Source organism: Neomonachus schauinslandi, chromosome 15 (genome assembly GCF_002201575.2).
Source record: "Neomonachus schauinslandi chromosome 15, ASM220157v2, whole genome shotgun sequence".
NCBI classification, from domain to species: Eukaryota; Metazoa; Chordata; class Mammalia; order Carnivora; family Phocidae; genus Neomonachus; species Neomonachus schauinslandi.
Window position 1 is genome coordinate 22,893,682 of NC_058417.1, and position 22,768 is coordinate 22,916,449.

Consider the following 22,768-nt stretch of genomic DNA (forward strand, 5'->3'; position numbering starts at 1 on the left):
CCTCCTCTTCTCCTGGTGGGGCCAGAGGGAACCCAGGTGGGGCAATACAGGGCTGTTGGGAGCGTGGGGACACAGCTGGGGAGACCTGTCCTCTGTGGCACAAGAGAGACAGGTGAGGGGCTGGGGCTTCTGCGGGTAGAATCTTCCGAGTGTTGAGCAACCAGATCTCCTAGGTAAATGGAAGACTCCAGTTCCATTCTTGAGCCCCGCCCCCCCAGCCCCCACCCCTGGGGTCCCCTGGCCTGTGGCCTTGAGCTAGTCACTTGACCTCTGGGAGCTTCCGTTTCCTCATCTGAAAAGTGGGAAAGTCATGCCTGTCTGGGAGCTGGAGGGGCTGTGGTGAGGCATGTACGGGAAAGAAAGTCAAAGCATTTGGTGAACTGTCAAGCGCACATCAGCCCATGGGAGGGGCAGGGATGGTTCTTAGGATTAGTCATCAGGAAAATGGCAGGAGGGGGAAAGCCCCGTTTGTACACACACCTCTCTCCTTGGCTGCAAGAGACTGAACTCTTCCCTGTGTGGTGAGGAGCTGCCTCCCGTACCTCCTACTTTTACATATGCTGTTCCCTCTACCTGTCAGGCCTTTCCTACCTGCTAAACTGGCTCTCCAATCTTCCAAACTTCATTCAAACGCTGTCTCATCTCTGACATCTCTTTTCTCCCCCAGGCACCCTGCCTCACCTCCTTCAGTGGTGTCATCCCCCCGCCACTCCCACTCCTAGTGTGACCACAGCTTTTTGAACAGTTGCTTCCCTTTAGGTGTTTATCATATGTTTAATCTGCCTAAAGTTAAAGATTGTGGCTTGTGGCTCATTCATCTCTCTCCCCGCCAACCTCCCATGCCTGGCATGGTGCCTGGCACACATCAGCGAGCTTGCTGTGGCAAGAAAATCTGGACCGTCAGGCCATCAGACTCAACATCACCAGTAAACCAACATGTACCCTGATGTGCTGCACTGAGAAACCCAGTGTCACCCATGTGGTGTCCCTGCCAGAAATGTTTAACCTGAATCGGATTATGAGGAAACACCCAGGCAAATCCAAACTTAGGGAACATTCTACAAAGATATGATATGAACTCCTAATAAAATACTTGAAGTCGCACCAGAAAGTCTGCTAAAGAACTCTAAAAAGACAGACAGTTAAATTCAATATGTAGCTAATTGCTCAATGCTCACGAGGAAGGAGGGTTCCCTAGGAGGCAGTCAAACCAGGAGCCAGCTTGGTAACTGCATGGAGAATTTTAATGGGAAGCTGATTTCTCACATTTTGCCAGTCAGCCCTTCCCAGCGAGGGGGCTGAGAGAGGATCTGTGGCCGCAGGACTTTACCGAAGGAGCCCAGTCTTCCTCCCTTCTTCACCTCCAGAGGCAAGTTGACTTCCTTTCTGATTGCAGAGCCGGGGCCAAGAAGCCGAGGGGCCTAAATGAAGCTCAGAGCCGAGAGACTGTGTGCACAAGGCAGAGCCTCAGGAGCTCTTGGGAGCTTCAGGTGGAGGAGGCTTTTATAGCTGCTGCTGGCTGGTGGAATTTGTGCCCTCCCAGGAGGGAGTGGGAGCAGGGGTTTGTGGGGAGTCTCCCAAGCTGGTTAGGACAAGAACAAGAAGCACTAGGGAAGTTTGCATGAGTTCAGGTTCAAGACTCCCTCCATCCTAACTCATCTCCAAAGAGTTGATATGGTCCCGCACCCATTTCTTCTGTGGGTTAGCACACACTTGGCGGTGCTTCCGGGTGACAAAGCTGTGGGAGAAGAGGACAGGATGAGACCTGGTCAGCACCCGGACAGCCAGTTTTGGGGATGAGGTGGACTGAGCCACAAGGGGATGAAGATGATGGTACTGGGCTGGGGCATTCTTGGAGCTCTGTAAGGTTGGATTTGTAGCTTTTAAGGAAAGGATATTTCCTCTTCTGTTGGGTCGTAGGGCTCCCAACCAAAAGCAGATCTGTGTGCATGTTAACCCCCACACAAACCCATGCAACCCGGAGAGCTAAGGGCATATGGACCCTGAGGAGTCTAGGATTGAGCTCGTCAACCACTAGCTTTCCTCAGTGCATCTCGGTTTCAGACTCTGTGCTGGGTGCTCAAGATGCAGAGAAGAAGAGGTGTCTTCTAGGAACTGAGTCACAGTTGACTAAGTGAGAGATAAGAAGTGGTTAAAAAAAACAACCAAAGGTGCGATTTGGCTTTAGATAATACAGTGCCTGGCACGGGGTGGACGCTCAACAGATGAATACATCTATGCGTGTGTGCATCAGTGACAGACATGACCTTGGGTCTTGATTTCACTACTCATTAGTGCATTCACCTTGGCAAATCACTTCGGGCCTCTGAATCTATTTGTTTACCTCTAAAATATAGATAGAAATAATTCCTACTTTGCACTGTTGTTGTGAGACTCAAATGAGATAGTATTGTGGAGGTGTGGAAAATACCACACACGTATTGTTATTGGGATGTTATGGGATTCTTCTTTGGGAGGGATCAGAGCCACATGACAAAGGTCCTGGTACTGGGTATCAGTGCTCAGCGAGGTCGAAGGCCCCGAAGTATAGCTGTTGTCAAAGCACTTCTACCAATGAACCCCGCCGGAACGTGGAGGCCTCTGGGAGGGAGAGGCCTTGTTTCCACAGGTGTTGATGATAGGCGTTGGAGGTATAAAAGCCTGCAGGGCACGGCCTCAGTCTAGCTGCCTGCCTTGCCTGTTTGCTGGGAGACCGGCTCTATCTGGGGGAGACCGTGGGCCTAGTGAGCGGCGCTGCCCATTAGCATGTTACTTTTGGGCCAGCCCTGTCTACTTGGACCTTTCTCCTTTCGGCTTCTTTAGGATGTTTTCCTGCACCTTTATGAGCCTAAAGGTTTTCAGACAAAGTGAGGGCTTAGGTCGTCTGGTGAGAATGAGGGTTTCTCGGTTTCTTTTCAGGTTCTATCCTGGATAGTGTTTGTTCTTGAGGAAGCTGCCTCCCCTTTTCTGAAACTCAGAGTCCCTTGACCATCTCTTTCTTCCATTCTAGTGTGCAGAGGAGAGAAAGGGAGCAGATGGAGTATTCTGGGCTCTCATGCCTCCTAGTGTTTGTTTGCTTATTTGGGGTGGTGAGGGAGCTTCAGACCAAGCCCCTGCCCTTGTTCAGCCATGAGTCCGACAGGAAATCCTGCAGACTTGCTATCCTCTCTCTTGGCCCCCTCAGCCAGTGGCCAGGAAATCAAAAGGGCAGGAAACGAATATCTAGAGTGAGGGCTTCTCAGGCCTCCATTTCCTCCTGAAGAACGTGAGACTGAGGAACAACCCCTCCTGGCTAAGCTAAGCTGCTCTCCCTGCCCCCATTTTGGGGACCTCCTACTTGCCTGACTCCCCTCCTGCCTCTCTTCCTGCCTGTTCTCTTGGGAGCAACCTCCTCCGCCTGCCCCTTGAGAGCAGGTGTTCTCAGAATTGCTGCCCTTTTCTGTGTTTTTCTCCCAAGTCTCTGGCCCTCGGTCTGGCACAGTGCGGGGGCTTAATGGGTGTTTATTGAATGAGTTAGTGAATGAACTGCATTCACTCATCAAGTTTGTCACTTCTGTGTATATAATAGTACATTTGGAGAAGGAGGAGAAGTTAACACTTATCAGGCACCAACTGTGTGCCAGGATATATTCCAATTTCGTCTTTCATTTCCTTGTTTTCCCTTTGACCCAGTGAGGGAAGTACTTCTTTTTCACTCCACTTCGCAGATGAAGAAACGGAGGCTCAGAGAGGTTAACTGCTGGGTCCAAGCTCCTGCCACTGCCAATTCTAACCAAGGCTGACTAGCTCTGGGGCCATTGTTCACCAAGACTCTGCTAAAGATTGCCACTCTCATCTCAGGAGACCCTTTCCTCCTATAAAAGAATGTCCTATCTCTAGCCCCAACGCTGTTTTCTAGCTACAAACCCCTCTTCTCACGCTCCTTGCTGGACATTGCCACAGGGTTTTCGTGCTGGCACTTTGGTTCTTTCCTCTTTAAACAGCTCTTCCTTGAGACTTGGCGGGGGCGGGGGGCGTCCGCCCTTCTCCAGCCGTCTGGGTAGAAACCTCAGTCACTTAACCCCCCTCTCGTCCTTGCTCCTGACCTCACCTCACCTGCCAGGGCTTGCTGACTCCACCTGTGATGGTTTCCTACCCCATCGCTCCTTCCCTTCCCCTTCAGGTCCTGTTTAGCCTCAATACCGCTCACATGGATAACCGTAACAGCCTCTTAACTGGACCTGACCTTTCTAGGCTTTTCCCTGTGCCAGCTCATCTCACTCGCTCTAACGCAGCATCATTGTGCTGACACTTGAGGCCCTCATTGCTTTTCTACACGGGGATGCTGCTTCAACCAAAGGAGAGTCCTGGCGACATTCGCTCTGCCTAGTGTACCCAGTCCCTCAGGCTTTTCTCAAACACCTTTTGCAGCAAACTTCCCCTCACCCCCGAGGCTGGATGTGCTCCCTCTCTCCTTTTGTAATTTTTTTTAATGCAGGGTTACTCCAGTCATTCTGCATTTGTCTTTTCCTTGTATCAGACTGTGAGTCCCATGAGGGCAGGGATTGTGGTTTATTCATCTCTACCTTCCCGTAACAGGTGCTCAGAAAGATTTTTTTTCTTTTGAAAAATATTTGTTTTCAGAGATAAAATTAGTAGTGCTAAATATTACCACTATACTTTGAAGGACTCACCAGAACAAAAGGTAATTCTGAATACCTATAGCTTTGCAAGTGTCACAGGAATTTTTGGATTAAAAAACTTCGAGGGATGCCTGGGTGGCTCAGTCGGTTAAGTGTCTGCCTTCGGCTCAGGTCATGATCCCAGAGTCCTGGGATCGAGCCCCGCATCAGGCTCCTTGCTCAGTGGGGAGCCTGCTTCTCTCTCTGCCTGCCGCTCCCCCTGCTTGTGCGCTCTCTCTCTCACAAATAAATAAAATCTTAAAAAAAATAAAAATAAAAAAACTTCGCTGTTATATAGGAAACTTCATGATTACCCCATTTTCATTCTTTAAGTCTCTATCATCTTAAATTTCTTTTTTTTAATTGTACACTTTATTTTTTATTTTTTTAAAGATTTTATTTATTTATTTGACAGAGACAGACAGTGAGAGAGGGAACACAAGCAGGGGGAGTGGGAGAGGGAGAAGCAGGCTTCCTGCCGAGCAGGGAGCCCGACGTGGGGCTCGATCCCAGGACCCGGGGATCATGACCCGAGCCAAAGGCAGATGCTTAACAACTGAGCCACCCAGGCGCCCCTCATCTTAAATTTCTTAAGCAACCATCATTGTTGACCTTTCTGTAGTAGAAAGAGGAAGCTCCAAAGACAGGCTCTATCCCTCGCTTACTGTGCAACCTTGGGCAAGTCACCAAACCTCTCTGGGTCTCAGGTTCATTATCGAAACATGGAGAGAATTATGCATACCTGTAAGGGTTGTTATAGTGAAATTTAGGGGTAATCCATGTAACACATTTGATACACAGTAGGCACTTTCTAGGTAGTAGACTTAATTTTTTCAAATGTATTAGTTCGCATATTTAAAGGAGAATCTCATGTCATTATTTCTTCACCAATTGATAATTTTCTTTTAAATACACTTGACTGTAACTAGGGCTCTGGCCTCTGACCTCTCCTCCTTAGATCCTCTGAGGTTGTAGGTGGATTCAATTGGGTGTGGGATAGGGAGAATGTGGGGTTCTTAATTGGAGAGAGATGACTGTGTCGATCTTTTCTCCATGCAGGAGCATTGTAGGTCACATTAAAGTAAAAGTCATACTCCTAAAGATCAGAGACCTGACCCAGTTCGTCAGAGTGGGGAGAACCGCCCCAGGAGCCCCTTATCTAATCTACGTGATAGTGGGTGGGTGGGGGGTCTGAAGCTGCAGAGGGAGGGACTATGGCTAATTGAGCAGCTGGAAGATGGGTAGGAGTGGATAGGGTGCCCTCTTAGAGGGCTCCTGTGGGGGGCTGGCTCTGGGACAAGAGGTGTCCCTTCCTCACTCCCCCCTCCTCCCCACTAGAGGGTCCACAGGGCTGGGACTCACACGACTGCTGGTATGGAGCACTTGCTGCTGGTGTAGAAATACTCCTGGATGTGGGTGAAGGGCAGTCGGCGGGAGATGTAGGCAAAGCAGCAGGGTGTGGTGTCCGAAGCATCTGGGAGGAGAAAACAAGGAGACCCCTGTATTCATTGCCATTGCACACAGGGTATTGGGCTGGGTATGTTATCTTGGATAGACTCTTATCCTCCTTTAGCTGGAACTGAAGCTCAGAGAGGTAAAGTCACTTGGCCGTGGACACACAGTAGCAGAGTGGGGGATTCCAACAGAGGATTGAGAAGATCTCTGCAATCTTTCATCTAATCCTCGAGTCTTGCTTGTATCCTTCCCTCTACACCATAACCCTTTGCCTTTGGCTCTACGGATATGCTGGGCTTCCTCCTATCTCGTCTTGGGCCCCTTGCCCTTATTCTTGCCCTCCCAGAATCCTCAATAGATTCAGAACTTTGTTTCTTTGAGATCTACGGTGGGTTGGGGGAGGCTTCCAAAACTCGGACTTCATGGCTCAGCCTCAACCCTCAAGAGGGGCCTGAAGATGTGTATTGCATCCTGGGAGCCTCTGGCTGAGGCATGATAAGAAGGGCTCTGAACAGAGGAGGACTTTTTGTTGCTCAGTTAATTCAGGATGACCCTGGGAAGTGTCAGTTGCCACTTCCTGGTAAGGTAGGAGTGTTAAAAGCCAGCTACAACTGGGTTTGAACACCAGTTTCCCCACTTCCTGTGTGACCTCAGGCAAGTTACTTAACTCCACTCTAAGTCAAGCTCAGCTTCTCTAAGAGTAGTGGCAAGTATTAAATGACATGGTACATGCAGAGCAGTCAGCATAATACTTGATCCATACTAGGCTTTTAAAAAATCCTCCCCTGGGGCACCTGGGTGGCTCAGTTGGTTAAGCGTCCCACTGTGGATTTCAGCTCAGGTCATGATCTCAGGGTGGTGGGATCGAGCCCTGCGTCAGGCTCCTTGCTCAGTGGGAGTCTGCTGGAGATTTTCTCTTTCCCTTTCTCTCTGCCCCCCCACTCTCTCCCTCTCTCTCTCTCAAATAAATATATCTTTAAAAAATTAAAATTAAAAAAATTAAAATCCTCTCCCAAGCCCCACTTTTTCCATCTATGAAATGGGGAGAATATGACTGTCCCAAGCTTAGAAGTTTCTTAGGAACCCTGCTGGTGATAGGCATAAGTTAGCTGTGTTTCAAGGTCAGTTCAAGGCTGCCTCTGCCTGCTAATAGCCCCAGCATCGGTCCGCGCTCAGCACCTGGACGGCTTGGGTGTAGATCTCGAGGACAGAAGACTTGAGCAGAGAGGGTCCCTGCTGTGTGGTGGCTCCAGGGACAGCTGGACATCTGGGTAAAGCACTATCTGGGAATATAAATCACTGGGTTCCGACAGCATAAATGCTGCAGCCGGAAAGGAGGGCGAAGTCTGGGCCAGCGTGAGGGTCTGGCTCAGGCTGCGGTGCTCGGGACCTGACTTACATGGGGAGGCAGAGGCAGGAGCGCAGACGGCGACAGCGGCCAGCAGGACTGCAAAGGTAGCTGCGGAGACCTTCATGGTACCTGCGGGTATAGGCTGCGGGAGAGCCACCTGCTGTCTCAGGATCCTCTGCAGGGATCCTCTGCTGCTGAGGCTGGCCCTTTATAGAGTCAGGCCAGTAGAAGGGGCGCCCCCCCAAGGGGAGTTTCCAAAACAGCGGCCATGGACTGCTTGATACCATAAGTGAAATTGCACAAAACGGAAAAGAAAACTGAAACAGCCTCCGGAAATTTGAGTCCCTTTCTCTCTCTCCTCCTTACCGCCTCTGGTCCAGAGTGAGCTCATCGGTTCCTTCTTTGCCCTCCAGAAGAGCTAATATAGGCACTGGTGGTGGAAAACCTCCTCTGATGGCATCTTCAGCTTCCTCTTCTGGAGCAGAGGTGCTCATCAGAGGTCAGGATGCTGCTTCCCCGGGGGCAGAGGAGGGCAGTTAGGATGGATTAGAAATAAACTCAGTGTTTATTTGGTTGCTTTCAATGTTCTTGCTCATGCATTACAGATCCGTATTTCCCCTCTCATCCATGGAAGGGAGGGTTCTCTGACATATAGCCCCCAAAGGAGGTGAGAACACCCACCCGATGGTGCCAGCCACTATTCTAAAGGTTTTACAAGCTCAACTCATTTACTATTATTATGCTCATTCCTGCCTCCCCCCCATTTTACAGATGAGGAAATTCAGTAAACGTTGGGATCCCATCTCCTTTCTCAAATCTTCTTGGATACAAAAGTTACCGAATTTGAAAGCTGCAGAGGACCCTAGGGATCATTTCTTCCATGTCCTTCAATTGCAGAGGAGGAAACTGAGGCCCAGAGAGCAGAAATGACTTGCTAAGAACACACAGCAAATGAACGATGGGATCAGAACCTGGGTGCCCTGGTTCTTGCTTCAGTGCCCTGTCCACTCAGTACTACCTACCATGAAAATGTTCATGGTTGGGGACATCCGTGAACTGAACCCATGTGGGGTCTTGATTAGAGACAAGTTCCTTACTCCATTCCAATGACTTGGGTTCAGTAACTCTTCATCCATTCCTTTTGTTGTTGTTGTTAAAGATTTATTTATTTATTTTTGAGAGAGAGCGAGCAAGAATGAGCTGGGGGGAGGGGAGGAGAAGGGGCAGAGGGAGAAGCAGACTCCCCGTGGAGCAAGGAGCCCGACGTGGGGCTCCATCCCAGGACCCTGGGATCATGACCTGAGCCGAAGGCAGATGCTTAACCAACTGAGCCACCCAGGCGCCCTCTTCATCCATTCCAATTCGGATAATTCAGAATAGTGACAGTTTGGCCTGGGCTGGGCTGGGCTGGACTGAGGTTGAAATCTGAATTATCTAAGAGAAAATTGTCTATGGACAGTGACAAGAGCAAACACATTTAAAAAGAAAAGTAACTTAAAAAAAATAGTCTCCTACCAAGAATATTTTCTTGCTAGCTCTTGTGACATACATAACTTGGGGGCTGAGGGTGACTGAATGACCTAGAATGGGAAGACCTCTCGTTTCTCCTCACAGGGACTTTGAGGAAGGGTGGTTATTCTCATTTCACAGAAGAGGTCATTAAGGTCCTCAGAGTCATGTGGCTGATCAGTGGGATTCAACCGAGGTGCTTCTGACGACCAGGCTCGAGCCTTTTCCACTGAGTCACATCAGTCAGGCAGTTAGCCATTACCGCGTCCTGTCTAGGTGCCGGCGGCTGTTCTAAGCCTGTCCTCGGAAGCCTCTCCTCACCACCTCATGACTCATTCACCCATTTACAATAGAAACGCAATTTTGAAAACCATGGCCATCTCATTTAAAGAAACACATGGAAGCACTTTTGAAACATTCATCTATCCACACAAAAATGGTCTACCTGTTTTAATTGTTCCCCTCACACAGTCCCCTTAGGTACCAAACATGTGGGAGGCCGTGTAGCCTGGAGGCCAAGAGCAGGGTCTTTGGTGTTTTTCCCATTTATTAGATAGCCTTTGGCCAGATACTTAATCTCTCTGGCTTCAGTTCCCTCATCTCTAAACCAGGGGTGATAATGGTCCTCCCCACAGCTGTTGAGACAGTTAAGTTCCTATGAATGTGTTCGTGTGCCTGACGCATGTTAAGTACTTAATAACGTTAGCTATTATTATCACGTTATTATAATGGCAGTCCCTTTAGGGATATTCTATACTTAGGCTTTTCAGCAGTCTAGATCAGACTCCCAATTAATATGGATTAGTGAGCTTTATCACAAAAAGTGTTTGTTTTTAAGCAGACAGGTCAGTTAAGGTGTAAGTTAAGCGACTCGCTGAGGTCGCATAGCCCACAGTGGTAGAGCTCGACATTGAACCCAAGTCTGTCTGGGTTCATAGACTTTCTACCACACTGCATTGTTTCTAGAGAAATCCTGAAACTTCTGCTAAGGTTCAGTTTGTCCATGTGAGCTCTATTTCTGTTTCCTTTCTCTGATCTCAGTTTCCCTCTTTGAGGAAGAAAGCAAAGTATTTTCCTGGATACCAAATATGCTGAGTTGGGACACTAGCTGAGGTAAGAAGTGAGATGGACCAACATGATCCTCATCCTTAATCCTGGTGAACCTTTCTGCTGTAAGTGTGTGTGTGTGTGTGTGTGTAAGTGGTAGTGAGAATGAGGGGTAGGTAGGATGGTGGTGTTGCTGAGCAGGAATAGGCAACGGGTATAGGCAATAGGAGTCTATTTCGTCCCTTTCGGTGGTTCCAGTGGATTGTGGGAACCAGAGAGAGGGTAGACCCTAATTGTAATTCCATTTCTACCCCTCATTACCTTCTGTGCAAAATCCGGTCTGGACTCATGGAATCAGTATATTCTCTGGTTTTAAGGTACCGATTCCATGAGGAAATCAAAGTGCAGGTTCAATGAATGACAACTATCCTTATGATTCACCCAGCATTTTATGTCCCTGAAAATGAGGGATGCCTGTCTGTGTGACCCATGCATGGGTGGTTGAGAGAATCAAGGAGAGTAATGACTGCGGACGTGCTTAGGAGACTGTAAGGTGAGGTATGAACATCAAGAAGCCCTCTCTGCCCTTCCCCCACCTCCCGCCAGTGCGTTTGGTCTACACCCAGTCAGTCAGTCCTTGTTTACCTGCAAACTATTCCTGTGAATTGCTGTGAGCCAGGCACTGTTGTAGGTGCTGCAGATGCCATGGTGAGCAAGTCAACCACCTGCCCCCTGGAGCATGCACTTGTGTGCGTGCATGCATGCATGCATGCGTGTGTGTGTGTGTGTGTGTGCATGTGGTGGGCGGAGAACTGGACAGTAACAAGTAAAAATATCCTTCTTTATTGTGAGTCACCTTTGCACTGGTCTTGTCTTAACTACCTGGACAAAGTAACAATGTCTTATGGTTTTTCTTTTCTAGTTGCTTTCTGTATTCTCCCCCTGCTTTCCACCAAAATCTTGGACACAATAGATGCTAAATTCATGCTGGTTTAATCTGAATAACTTTTTTAAAAAGATTTTATTTATTTATTTGCCAGAGAGACACAGCAAGAACAGGAACACAAGCAGGGGGAGTGGGAGAGGGAGAAGCAGGCTTCCCACTGAGCAGGGAGCCCGACGCGGGGCTCGATCCCAGGACCCTGAGATCATGCCCTGAGCCGAAGGCAGACGCTTAACGACTGAGCCACCCAGGTCCCCCAATCTGAATAACTTCTTACAGCATCTTGAGTAAGTACATGGGCCCTTTGGAGTTGGACTCCTAGGTTCGCACGCGGCTCTATTACTTATCAGTGCCGACCTGAGCAGATTGCTCACCTTCTCTGGGCCTCAGTTTTGTCTGTGAAGTGAGAGATTGCTTCCAACCCATTTTGGGCAATGGAGCCCTTTAAGAATCTGACGAGAGCTGTGAACGCTTTCCACAAACACTTGGAGGCCCACACAGATGCATGTAATTTTGCGTGTACGAGGTTCACAGACCCAGCAGGCTCATTGACAGGCCTCTTGAGTCCACAGGGCTGGTTGTCATCAGCGCCCCCTCCTCCTGGATGTGAGTGCATTCCTCGCTAGAGCTAGACGCACACTCTTTCCAGCCTAGCTCAGGCCCTCCCTTGCCCTCCTGGCCCAGTCTCCCTTTTCCTCTTTCATTCCTTCCCTGAGCTCAGCTGGCTGCCTGCCCAGCCTGACACTGTGATGTTAGGAAACCGAAGGCAGGCAAAGAAGAGAAACCTCATTCCCTCTGAGTTCCAAAGCTTTGCTCAGACCCGGAGTTCCCCTCACGATCATGTGGGGAGCAGCTCTGTTTTTTCTGGCTGCTTTAAAAAAAATGTCCAAAGCAGGGAAAGTCCCTCCATTGTCTAGGAATCCCAGTCTGGGCCCCAAGAGAAGCCCGAAGCAAAGCTGTTCCTCCTGAGGAGCCTTGATTTTCTCCATCTGCAAATTGGAGAGCTGCTCTCTGGCTGCGTCCCTCCTCTGTCCTTGTTTACAAATATAAGTATTTCTCCCAGGAGGCAGCTAGCTGGTCTCTCACCCCTGTGTCCACAGGGCCCTGCCTGGGGTAGGTGCTCTAGCAGTGCTGTTGGAGGGTCTGAAGGGGCAGCAACACGGAGGAATTGCCCAGCTGGAGGCAGGATTCAAACCCCTATCCAGGACTCTTTCTGCTGCACCTTGTCTTTCCTTTTGGTCTGGTCTGTTCTTTCTCTGCCATTCTATCCTGCACCTCCGCGTGCACCCCCCACATGCACCTCCTGTGCATTTCACCAGGTCAGGGGGACTAACTGTGACAACTGTTTTATAGTTTCAACCACATTCCGGCTGGAGGGCTGCAGCTCGGCCTCCCCCACGCTTCTCACCTTCACCACACGGGACAGTCAGCTATGTACACCCGCTTGTTTTCTGCAGCCTGTGGTGTGTTTGTTGAAATGCTCACCCCTCAGGTTACTGGAGGAGCCCGCCACAAGATGCCTCGGGGATGGGGCAGCCCTGGGAGTGGGGCCCGGGAGAAGCATCCGTTCTTACAGATTTGCTGAGTGACAGCTGATCTCAGATGCGCTCCTCCTGATGCTTTGGAGTCTGTTTTTTGTTTTTGTTTCCCCCAGCATGTTTGCCAGAAGCAGCCCTTTTTTTTGCGCCTACTACCAGAACATAACCGCCCCCTCCTCTGAAACAAATAATGCAATATATGTTAAGGAAAAAAAAAAAAGAAAAAGATAGCAGGAGGGGAAGAATGAAGGGGGGGAAATCAGAGGGGGGGACGAACCATGAGAGACTATGGACTCTGAAAAAACAAACTGAGGGTTCTAGAGGGGAGGGGGTTGGGAGGATGGGTTAGCCCGGTGATGGGTATTAAGGAGGGCACATATTGAATGGAGCACTGGGTGTTATACGCAAACAATGAATCATGGAACACTACATCAAAAACTAATGATGTAATGTATGGTGATTAACATAACAATAAAAATTAAAAAAAAAAAAAAAAGGCAGTCAACTGCCCAACACCATTCCCTGCACAAACAGAGGCAGGGATAACAGTTCCTTCCCTTTTTTCATCCAGGGCTTCTCCACTCCATGTCTTCCTCCCCCTCCACTCCCGAGTGGGGTGTTCATCTCAGCTCAGTGTTAAGGAACATGGGGGCAGGTAAACCGATTTTAGGGGCAACAGGACACCTATCCTGTTGCCCTTGGGGGAGTTGACCGTGTTTTCCATTAGCTCCTAGGCACCGTGCTGGACACATTACGCATTATTTCACTTATTAGGAAGAAAGCATGTAGAAAACGATGATGACTCAGGCCTGCCCTAAGCTTTCCCACCCTCTGTGTCTTGGACTTCAGAGACTCGGCGTCCATGCTCTGTCCTTCACTGGATTTCTCTCTCGCTCCAAGCTTGGCTGTGGAGTGACATATGGTCACCCCTTTTCCCTTCCTGGCTGTGCCCGCAGCCAGCGTGCAGACCTTTTTACAAAGAGTTTCACAGACAGGCTTACAAAGGAAGTGACACAAGTTTCAGAATCTTACAGGACTCTTGTGGTTGTGGTCTGGATTTTGCCCCTCTTTTGAGCTGGCCTTGGGAAGCCCCTTCTTGCCCTGCATCCATTCTCAGGGATGGGGGTCCCCAGTCTCTTACTTCTATGCTGCTTCCCCAAACCCCTCCACCACCACCCCCCCTCAGCACAGAGGCCTGCAGAACATTCAGGTTGCAACAGGGGCCTCAGAACTTCCTGAGGCATTGACATTTTTGAGGACCTCCAGCCTGGGTGAGGAAGTCCCCTTGGGGAATTTCCTCAAAATGGAATTTGGAAATTCTGCACCTTAGTCATTCCTCATAGAGGCAGCTTTCATGAGGCAGTGAAAACAGCAAGGGACTGGGAAGTACGACCTGAGTTTTAGTCCCAGCCCAGCCTGAAACCTAGTTGTGCGATTTTAGGGAATCACTTTCCCTTTGTGGGCCTCAGTTTCCTTATCTAGGAAATGGAGGTATGACAGTATTTCTGAAGGCTTTCTCAGTCAAAAGATGCAAGACTAAAGGGGGACATTTGGCGATAGGTGTCCCGTTGCCCCTAAAATCGTTTCACATCACTCCCCCTGCAGGCGAGGTTGAAGGGTCTTCATGCGTCCTCTCCCATCCTTCCAAGGCCTGGGACTCAACACTTAGTTCATTAAGTCCTTCCCCAGGCAGTGCTGCATTTATCCACACGCTCACCTCTACCCTTTTACTCTTCCACGTTCTCATCTGCTTCCGTTCCTCCACCCATCCATCTCTTCATCTACTGATTCATCTCTGCATCTGTGCCATTTAAAAGTCATTGTTTGTTAAGTGCAGAAAACAGCTTTGGCTCATGTAAGCAGGAAAGTAATATACTGGGGGTACAATTGAGTAGCTCGTAGAATGGATAGAGGATTGGAGAACCTGACTTGGAAAAAGAGTAGTAAGAAACCAGAAAAGCTCTGGGTGTTTGGGCAGCAGCTACTACCTGACAATCTCATCAGGGTACCACTTCTGAAATAAAATTACTGCAGCCATTCTTCCTATCCACATCCCCATCTACTAAGGACCCATAGTCCTAGGGGAGAGAGGATGTCAAGGTGATATTTGGAAGGGGTAATGGATGCTGTGTAGAAAAATAAAAACATAAATAATCAGAGAAACAAATTCAACCAATACTCCAGCCACCCACCCACCCATCTGTCCTTTCAGCCAGCAGAGCAAGGTACCTTTGTGGAGCACCCGTCATATTCTCCAGGCTGTCTAGACACTTAGATATAGTGCAAATCCACCCATCAGAAACTCCCCAAGAGTCTCCTTAAAAGGATGTATCTATGGAGCCGGAACAAAGATGAGGATCCAGGGAAAGGAATTCATGTATATCCATGTATTGCAGGGTCCCAGACAACATTACTAGGGGACACAGTGACTCCTTCTGGATGTGGGCAGATAAGGGAGGGTTTTTGCGGGTGCTTCATTTGCCAGGAGTTTGCTTATTATGGGGGCAGAATAGTCTGTGGCCAGATTAGACACCAGAAAGCCTGGGTCTGCTTCTAGTCTCCACTCCTCCAGAGCAGTAGGCAAGTCCTACCCCCTTTTCCTTATCTCTGAAATGGGAGGAATGAATGTAAGAATCCCTGCCTTGCCTAACCCAGAGAACTGCTGTGCAAGTAAAATGAGTTAATGGATATGAAGGCACTTTCTAAGTACAGAGGCAGAGTACTGTTTTTACCATGCTTGCTTCTATTTCCAGAGTGACTGATGATACCACCCGCGACTCATGTGTGACTCTCACTTCCGTCATGCCCTCACTGTCCACCACTAAGCAGTAACCATGGAGAGGGTCCGTTGAGTTTTTCAGTTCCTTAGCCTGGTGGATGAAAGTCCACCCCAGAGAAGTAGAAGACCAAGGCTCTGTGGGCTGGAAAGAGCAGCTGGGTGAGTGGGTATCTGTGGGAACAGGTCCTGGTTTCCTGTGGGTGGGAATGAAATGACAAGTGGAAGCCCAAACCATGTGGGTGGCCCAATTATTTTCAGCTCCCAATAGGAAGGAGCTGGGTTCAAGTCAGCACAGGAGACCACAGCTGCACCCAGAGGGGGAAGCATGCATGGGCTGGGGGAATGGGCCCTGGACTGATGGGGTTCCAGGCCGTGACCTTGGGTGAGGCATGTCAACTCTCTGAGCATGTTTTCTCATCTGTGAAATGAGTGGCTTGTGTGCAGGGAGCAGCCTGTTGGTGGTGCGGGCTCATTTTTGTCACTTGCTGTCCTGGGACAAATATCTGGGTCAGGCGTGGGCTTGCCTGTCTGCTCCTCAGCTCATCTCTTCCAGCTAAAAGTCTTTTCCTCATATAAAAAGCACTCCTTGTGCTGCCCTTCATTGGCAGGGGATGACACATTGCTACAACCTTTATGGAGGAAGGGCAGTTTGGCAAGATCTATTAAACACCTAAAAGCACATATTGTATTTAATAAGCTCTATCTAGCAATCCTACATCTAGGGACTTATCTTACACATATACTTGCATGTACGGCACGGTAAGTACAAGATATTCATGGTTTGATAATAATGAAGATTAGAGACAATCTCATTGGCCATCAGTAGGGGACTTATTGATTAATTCTGGTACTTCCATATAATAGAATGTCAGGCAGCTGCTAAAAAGAGTGAAGCAACTCCCTACATGCAGGAATGGAATGATCTCTAAGATATACTAAGTAAAAGAAGCAAGGGACAGAATGGCTTATGTAGTATGCTACCCACATGTATAAAAAAAAAAAAAAAAAAGACTCAGCTATGCTTATAAATGCCTAGATGCTCTTTTGGAGGTTCATAAGAAACTACTAACAGTTACTTTCCTTTCTGGTTAAGAAGGATAATGGGAGGGAGACCGCGGGGGACAGTGCTAGGAGGCGGACTTCTTTTTCATTGCATATTTTTTGTATCTTTAGAATTTTATATCCTGTGCATTTCTGATCTATTTATAGAGAGTCATCTGGCAGGCGGTGCCCAGATGTTTGGGGGAAATTCCCATGGAGTTTCCAGTCCCAGTCTTAGAGTCTCTTTTATCATAAACCTCAGTCCAGTGAGAGCACCAGGCCTCTCCGTGCGGTTCTCTGAGGTGGGTTGACTCACCCAAGGGCTCCTCTCTGCACCTGCCTCACCCCAACCCCCACGACACCCTTCACCCCATCAGGGAAGTGGGTTTTAGAATCACATGTTGACACTGAGAATACAGCCTTCTGTGCCTTTCCCCAAAGAAGAGTGACATTTGATCCCCGGAAAAGGGAGTAGATCATTATCTCCTCTGACTGAGGGTGTCTCCTAGTGGAAACAGCAGGAGCCTTGTTGTTGCTCCAGCTTTGGTTCGAATTCCAGCTTCTGCTTCTTGCACTGTGGAAGCTCAAGGAACTGCCATGATCTAGCTAGATGGTTCTCTCCTCTGTGAAATGGGCTGACCGCTAGTGAACTGAGGGGACAGGGGAGAGGAGATGAGCTCATTGTATAGAATGCCTGACACATAGCAGGTGCTCAGGAAATGGTCAAAGTGAAGTGACCTCACTGTCATTGAGGTCCCTTCAACCAGCTGGGCCCCTTACCATGAAAGAGGGAAGAAACTGTAATGGTTGGAACCAGGCCCACTTCGGCAAACACTGATGGCCCCTCTGGGGTTGGCCCCTTGCCTAGTAATGGTGGAAAAGGTACAGTGCCTGTCTGCCAGGGGTGCATGTCGATCAGAGAGATGGTCTGGGATAGTCTCAAGTTTGCAGCTTGGGAGAGAGAGAGCCTGTCTGCAGGTCTGAGGTCTGGAGACAGTGAGGTCTGCCCCAAGGTAACTGTTTACTGGATAGACTTGGCACTGGGGTTGGCAGTGGGGGCTCTCTTGTCAGGGAAGAGGCTGACTTGGGAAGAAGCAGAGGTCCTGGAGGATGGTGCCTCGGACTAGTAGGGACCCTGAGAGCAGCCTCCCCTGCTGTCAAGGGTTCACACCTCCTGGCTCCACAGATGACCTCGCAGCATGGGAATTGTTTGTGCCTGCCACATAGGAATTGTTCTGAAGATGGGTTCACCTCCCAGCTGTGGAAACAGCTCTTTCTCCCAGGATGAGCAGTGGTGGGGAGCATGGGCCTTTAGAATAAGGCAGGCCCAGGGCTAAATTCTTACCTGGTTATGGATTCACTCAGTCTTGGGAAGAAAATCAGGCTAGGGGAGATGAATTCCTTCTGTCAGGGAATGGCCAGTGGATTTTTAAGGCAGGGATTTTTATGGCTAATATCCTAGTTCAAGTTCTCACCTAAATTATTCTGTGCTACATTCATGCTACATCTTCTTCAGAACCCATCCTATGCCCAGATTTCCAGTGAACATCTGTTGACACCCAATAGACTTACATCAGTGTTCTTTTTGGGGAATGAAGGAACAAGGGCCCTGACCCATGTGGGGTAAGGCAACATGTGAAGAAATGGAGGATCAGTGGAGGTGGACATTGGAGGAAGAGATACCAGGATAGAACACTGGCCTTCAGTTCTGCTTGTGGATGTGGATAGGGTCTAACTCATAACTGCTTGCACCATCTGAGATGGGGAATGGAGCAAGTGTTTTTGATATTCTGGTGAGGCTCCCGATGACCCCATCACAGAGGCTGCCAAACGGGTGGCTTAAAAAACGTGGAGGACATGCTGAGACTTAGGTCGATGAGGACTGGATGGAGCTGAGGCAGCAAGGGAGGGACCACGGGCCCTGCCACCCCCAGAGAACAGACCACCAGTTCCCCCAGCTGTGGCACTGTGGCAGTCAGGAGGATTCAGGGGCAAGGCGAGATGAGCCACACCCCATTGCAACATCAACGGAAGCCAGCAGGACGAGGACCATGTCCCTCACCCCCAACCAGGGCCACAAGGCAGCGTCAGTGCCTCCTGCATCCTGAAGCCATCTTGGGAGGTGCAAAACAGCCCTGATGAGGAGTCTGGACTTCACACTGGCCGTGACTATTTCCCTGAAGCGCCACGGCTCTATTCGGGGAGATGATTTCCCTTAATTGTCATTGTTTGAGTGTTTCTTCCACCATGCCAGTGTGATCAGTTACTGAAAATAATGAGAACAACTTTTTTTTTTTTTAAGGGTATGTAAGTTGTAACATGTACATTTTTGACACCACCACATGACTGATACTGAAGAAGCACCACCACCACCACCACATAAACACACACCACCCTCCCGCCAAGAAACCACCCTCTCATCTCGCAGACTCAGGCTGATTTCTAGCCTCAGCACTGCAGACACTCAGACCCCCAGGGTCTCTCTTCAAACTCTGTTCACACTTCCGAAAACAAGGGGGAATCTCTGACAGCTGTGACTCTCCCTTTGGTGTCCTGCAGCTGTCCTTTGTTTGCTTCAAACCTCCTGAGGAGGCTTGATTTCTCTCCAGGGACCAGGCAGGAAATGCTCAGAAAGTAGGATGTGGAACTTTTTTCTTAGGGAAAAAAAAAAGTCAGAAGAAGTGGAAAACACAGAGGCTGAGTCACAGTGAGGAAGGGCTGGCGCCCAGTCCATGGGCGGGGGTCCGACTGGCTGGATTGGCTCTTTGTTGTTCTGTAGAACTTGTCCTTCCCCACTTCTGTTAAATGGACGTAACTTCAGACAATCCTTCCCCCAAGGCTTGTGGGAAGTGTAAGTGGGATGACCTAAAGAATTTACCAGTGCCCAGCACATTGTCGGCTCAGTACAAAATAGCTCTTATTATTTTGATTATTCTCTCCTGCCCTCTGTACCTTTTCCCCCCTCTTGCATCCACTTTCTCCATCAGTGAGAAGGTGAATAATAGGGCTATTAAGGGTCTCTACTGTGAGGAAATGGAAACTTTCCCGTTGGAAGTGAGGGGCTGGCACATGGAAGCAGGGATCCTTATGAGTAACACATTTTGGGCAGCCAAATGTCAAAGCAGCATGACCTTTCTACCTCTCCTACCCCCTGCCCCTTGAAAACCAGCTCTGCCACTTACTAGCTGTCTGACCCCGGGCAAATGGCTTTACTCTTACGAGTGGTTTCCTTATTGGTAATATGGGGATGGGTATGGTGGTACGACATAATGTGGCGGGGAGAATTAATTGGCATACTGTGTGTAACGGGCCCTGCGGAATGCTTGGCCCATGGCAAACGCACAATACATGTAGCTGCTTCTGCTAAAATAATGAAGCTTGACTGGTCAGGCCAGCAACCTAGGAGTCAGGAGTCATTCTCGACTTTTCTTCCTCTCACACCTTTCTTAGGTCAGGATTCCCCAGAAATGGCCTTGAAATAAGGATATGAGGGCAAGTAGTTTATTGGGAGGTGATCCCAGGAAGTTCCCGTAGGAAAAGCTGCAGCCAAGGAAGACCCTGAAGGCAGTTGCACGGGGTTGCAATAGAGGGCTTGGCCAGGAGTTATGTGGCCCTAGATGAAAACGATGAGCTGGGCCAATTAGATTCCTCTGTTGGGGCCTTGGAAATCGGCAGAGAGACTGGGCAGTGGGGGCATGGGACGCTTAGACGCTGAGCTGGGGGTGTAGATTCTAGGAAGATAGCCCACGGGGCCCGAGGGGAGGGCTGGATCAGGCACTGACAGGTCCCATTTGGGGGTTTGGAGTCAGACACAGACTTGAATTCTGGCTTGTTCACTTGCCAGTGGTGTGAGCTGAAGCAAGTTAACTTAAACTCCCCGAGCTCCCCCTGGTTTTGTCCTATGTCTCATATGGCTATAATCCCTGGCCTGCAAGGTGGAAATTAGGGTTAAGGTGACACGTGTAGCCCGCCAGACACGTAAAGGATGGCCAGTGAGTGTTTTCTTTTTCATTTCCAACCGCCCCACCTCTTGCTCTTTGAAGCTGGACAGTGATAGGGTTACAGGATCAGAAATGAGTTTGGGAAAAGATGTTCCTCAGGAAGTGAGTGATAGGGAGAACTCTAGCTAGGAAAAGGGAAGCAGAGGTCCTTCTCTGACTCAGAATGTCCACTTTGGGGTTCCGAGGCAGGACTGGGAGGACAGCTCCCTGCCATTGTGAGATGTAAGCAGACAAACTCAGAACTTGCACTCAGGAGGGAGGGGGATTTCTGGAGAGCAAAAGTCCCCTCTTCCCCCAGAGGCTGGCAGGGATTCTGTTCTGCAGTTAGGTAAGAAAGGAGGTGAGTAGGCATCCTACCAGTCCTGTGGCCAGCAGCCAGGAGGGAGGCAGCTAGAGGTCCCACTGTGGTTCAGCCTCAGGGATGGGGTGTGGGATGTCTGTGGTCAGACCAGACTCACAGGGAAGCCACAGTGGGAACACCCTCAGCTGAGTACTGCCTCCCTCCTAGGTTTCCACTCCAGGGACACAGGTTAACAAACACTTAATGAGGATTATGCAAGGAAAACACTAACCTAGAGAAGATTCTAATCATTATAACAGACTCAATTAATGCAGAAGTACCCAGAATTGTAGCTGGAATAGAAATCTACAAACTCAGGTTTATAGGAAAGAAAACTTTCCTCCTGTAACTTAATTTGATGTTAACTTTGTATCCTGCCCTTTTGCTGGCCTGGTGGGAAACTTTAACCTCAGCCTTTCTGGGGTGTACCTGGGTGTTTGGAGAGTGCACAGGTTACTGCTGAGCCTTCCTACCTGGGGTTAGTATGGTCTGTGCGTCTGATGGCATGATGAAGGTTTGGGGTCACATTTGAGGACCCGGAGAACTTCCCCAGGGCTGCTGTGGTCCACCTGCCCGGACATTGTCCATAGCCCTTTCTCTTGGGGTCTCCCTGCTTCCTGGCTGTGCTGCTGGGATGCCCATCCCTCCAGACCAAACCAGGACTCTCTGGCTGGGAAGAAATCCACAGTCCTTAATGACTCTGGTGAAGACATTAAAAAAGTTTACTTTGAATCCTCCTTTATCCTTTCTGCAAAGGGCTTAGGCTTTTAGAACACACAAGCCAAAGAGACTCATAGTTTTTTTTTTCCAAAGATTTTATTTATTTGACAGAGAGAGACACAGAGAGAGAGGGAACACAAGCAGGGGGAATGGGAGAGGGAGAAGCAGGCTCCCCACCCAGCAGGGAGCCCGATGCGGGGCTTGATTCCAAGACCCTAGGACCACGACCTGCGGGGCCGTGTAACGAGGGGCAGACGCTTAACGACTGAGCCACCCAGGTACCCCGAGACTCATAGTTTTAGTCACTGTCCTGTGTCATGTCTCCCTGAGATGGGTGGATGAGCTGCATGGTATGGATGATCTGCCTGAATGAGAAAAGGGAAGAGGAGATAAAAATAGGAAAATACCTCAAAAATGTCCAGAGAATAAAACTTGGAAGCCCGTCTTCCCACAGTGCTCCCTTAGCCAGTGGAAATGTCTATTAGCAATTTGTCCCGCATTCCCATGCATACATATTTGGTTCTCTGAGTTAGTATCTAAGGGTGTAATGCCCTCTACACCCAGGGGGATTTCTCTACCTCCTCCCCAGTACCCACTTGACCATTTTAAAAATGCCATGCTAGGGAGCAGTAGAGGATAGCCTGACAGGTCTGGTTGCATCAGCCCCCTCTGCACAACCCTGGCTTTTTCCTGATAGACATGCAGTTCCCAAGGGAGCAGCATAAAATTACTATCTCTTGTGGTATATATATACAATGGAATATTATGCAGCCCTCAAAAGGAATGAGATCTTGCCGTTTGCAACGACGTGGATGGAACTGAAGGGTGTTATGCTGAGTGAAATAAGTCAATCAGAGAAAGACATATATCATATGACCTCACTGATATGAGGAATTCTTAATCTAGGAAACAAACTGAGGGTTGCTGGAGTGGGTATTGGGGTGGGAGGGATGGGGTGGCTGGGTGACAGACACTGGGGAAGGTATGTGCTATGGTGAGCGCTGTGAATTGTGCAAGACTGTTGAATCACAGACCTGTACCTCTGAAACAAATAATGCAATATATGTTAAGAAGAAAAAAAAGAAGAAGAAGATAGCAGGAGGGGAAGAATGAAGGGGGCGGAAATCGGAGGGGTAGACGAACCATGAGAGACAATGGACTCTGAGAAACAAACTGAGGGTTCTAGAGGGGAGGGGGGTGGGAGGATGGGTTATCCTGGCGATGGGTACTAAAGAGGGCACGTTCTGCCTGGAGCACTGGGTGTTATGCACAAACAATGAATCATGGAACACTACATCAAAAACTAATGATGTAATGTATGGTGATTAACATAACAATAAAAAATTTTTAAAAATCACTATTCTGCTTTGCCACACCCTCAGT

At 49.1% G+C, this 22,768-nt stretch overlaps 1 protein-coding gene across 1 annotated transcript; it reads right to left on the reverse strand.

Moving 5' to 3' along the window:
• Positions 1-1,226: 1,226 nt before the first annotated feature.
• On the reverse strand, positions 1,227-7,636 carry CCL5 (C-C motif chemokine ligand 5). The gene is made up of 3 exons (XM_021704318.1): positions 7,516-7,636; positions 6,024-6,135; positions 1,227-1,738 (listed from the first exon to the last, which is right to left on the reverse strand). The coding sequence occupies exons 1-3, from the start codon at positions 7,589-7,591 to the stop codon at positions 1,651-1,653; spliced, it is 276 nt and encodes a 91-aa protein (XP_021559993.1). The 5' UTR covers positions 7,592-7,636; the 3' UTR covers positions 1,227-1,650.
• Positions 7,637-22,768: the final 15,132 nt, after the last annotated feature.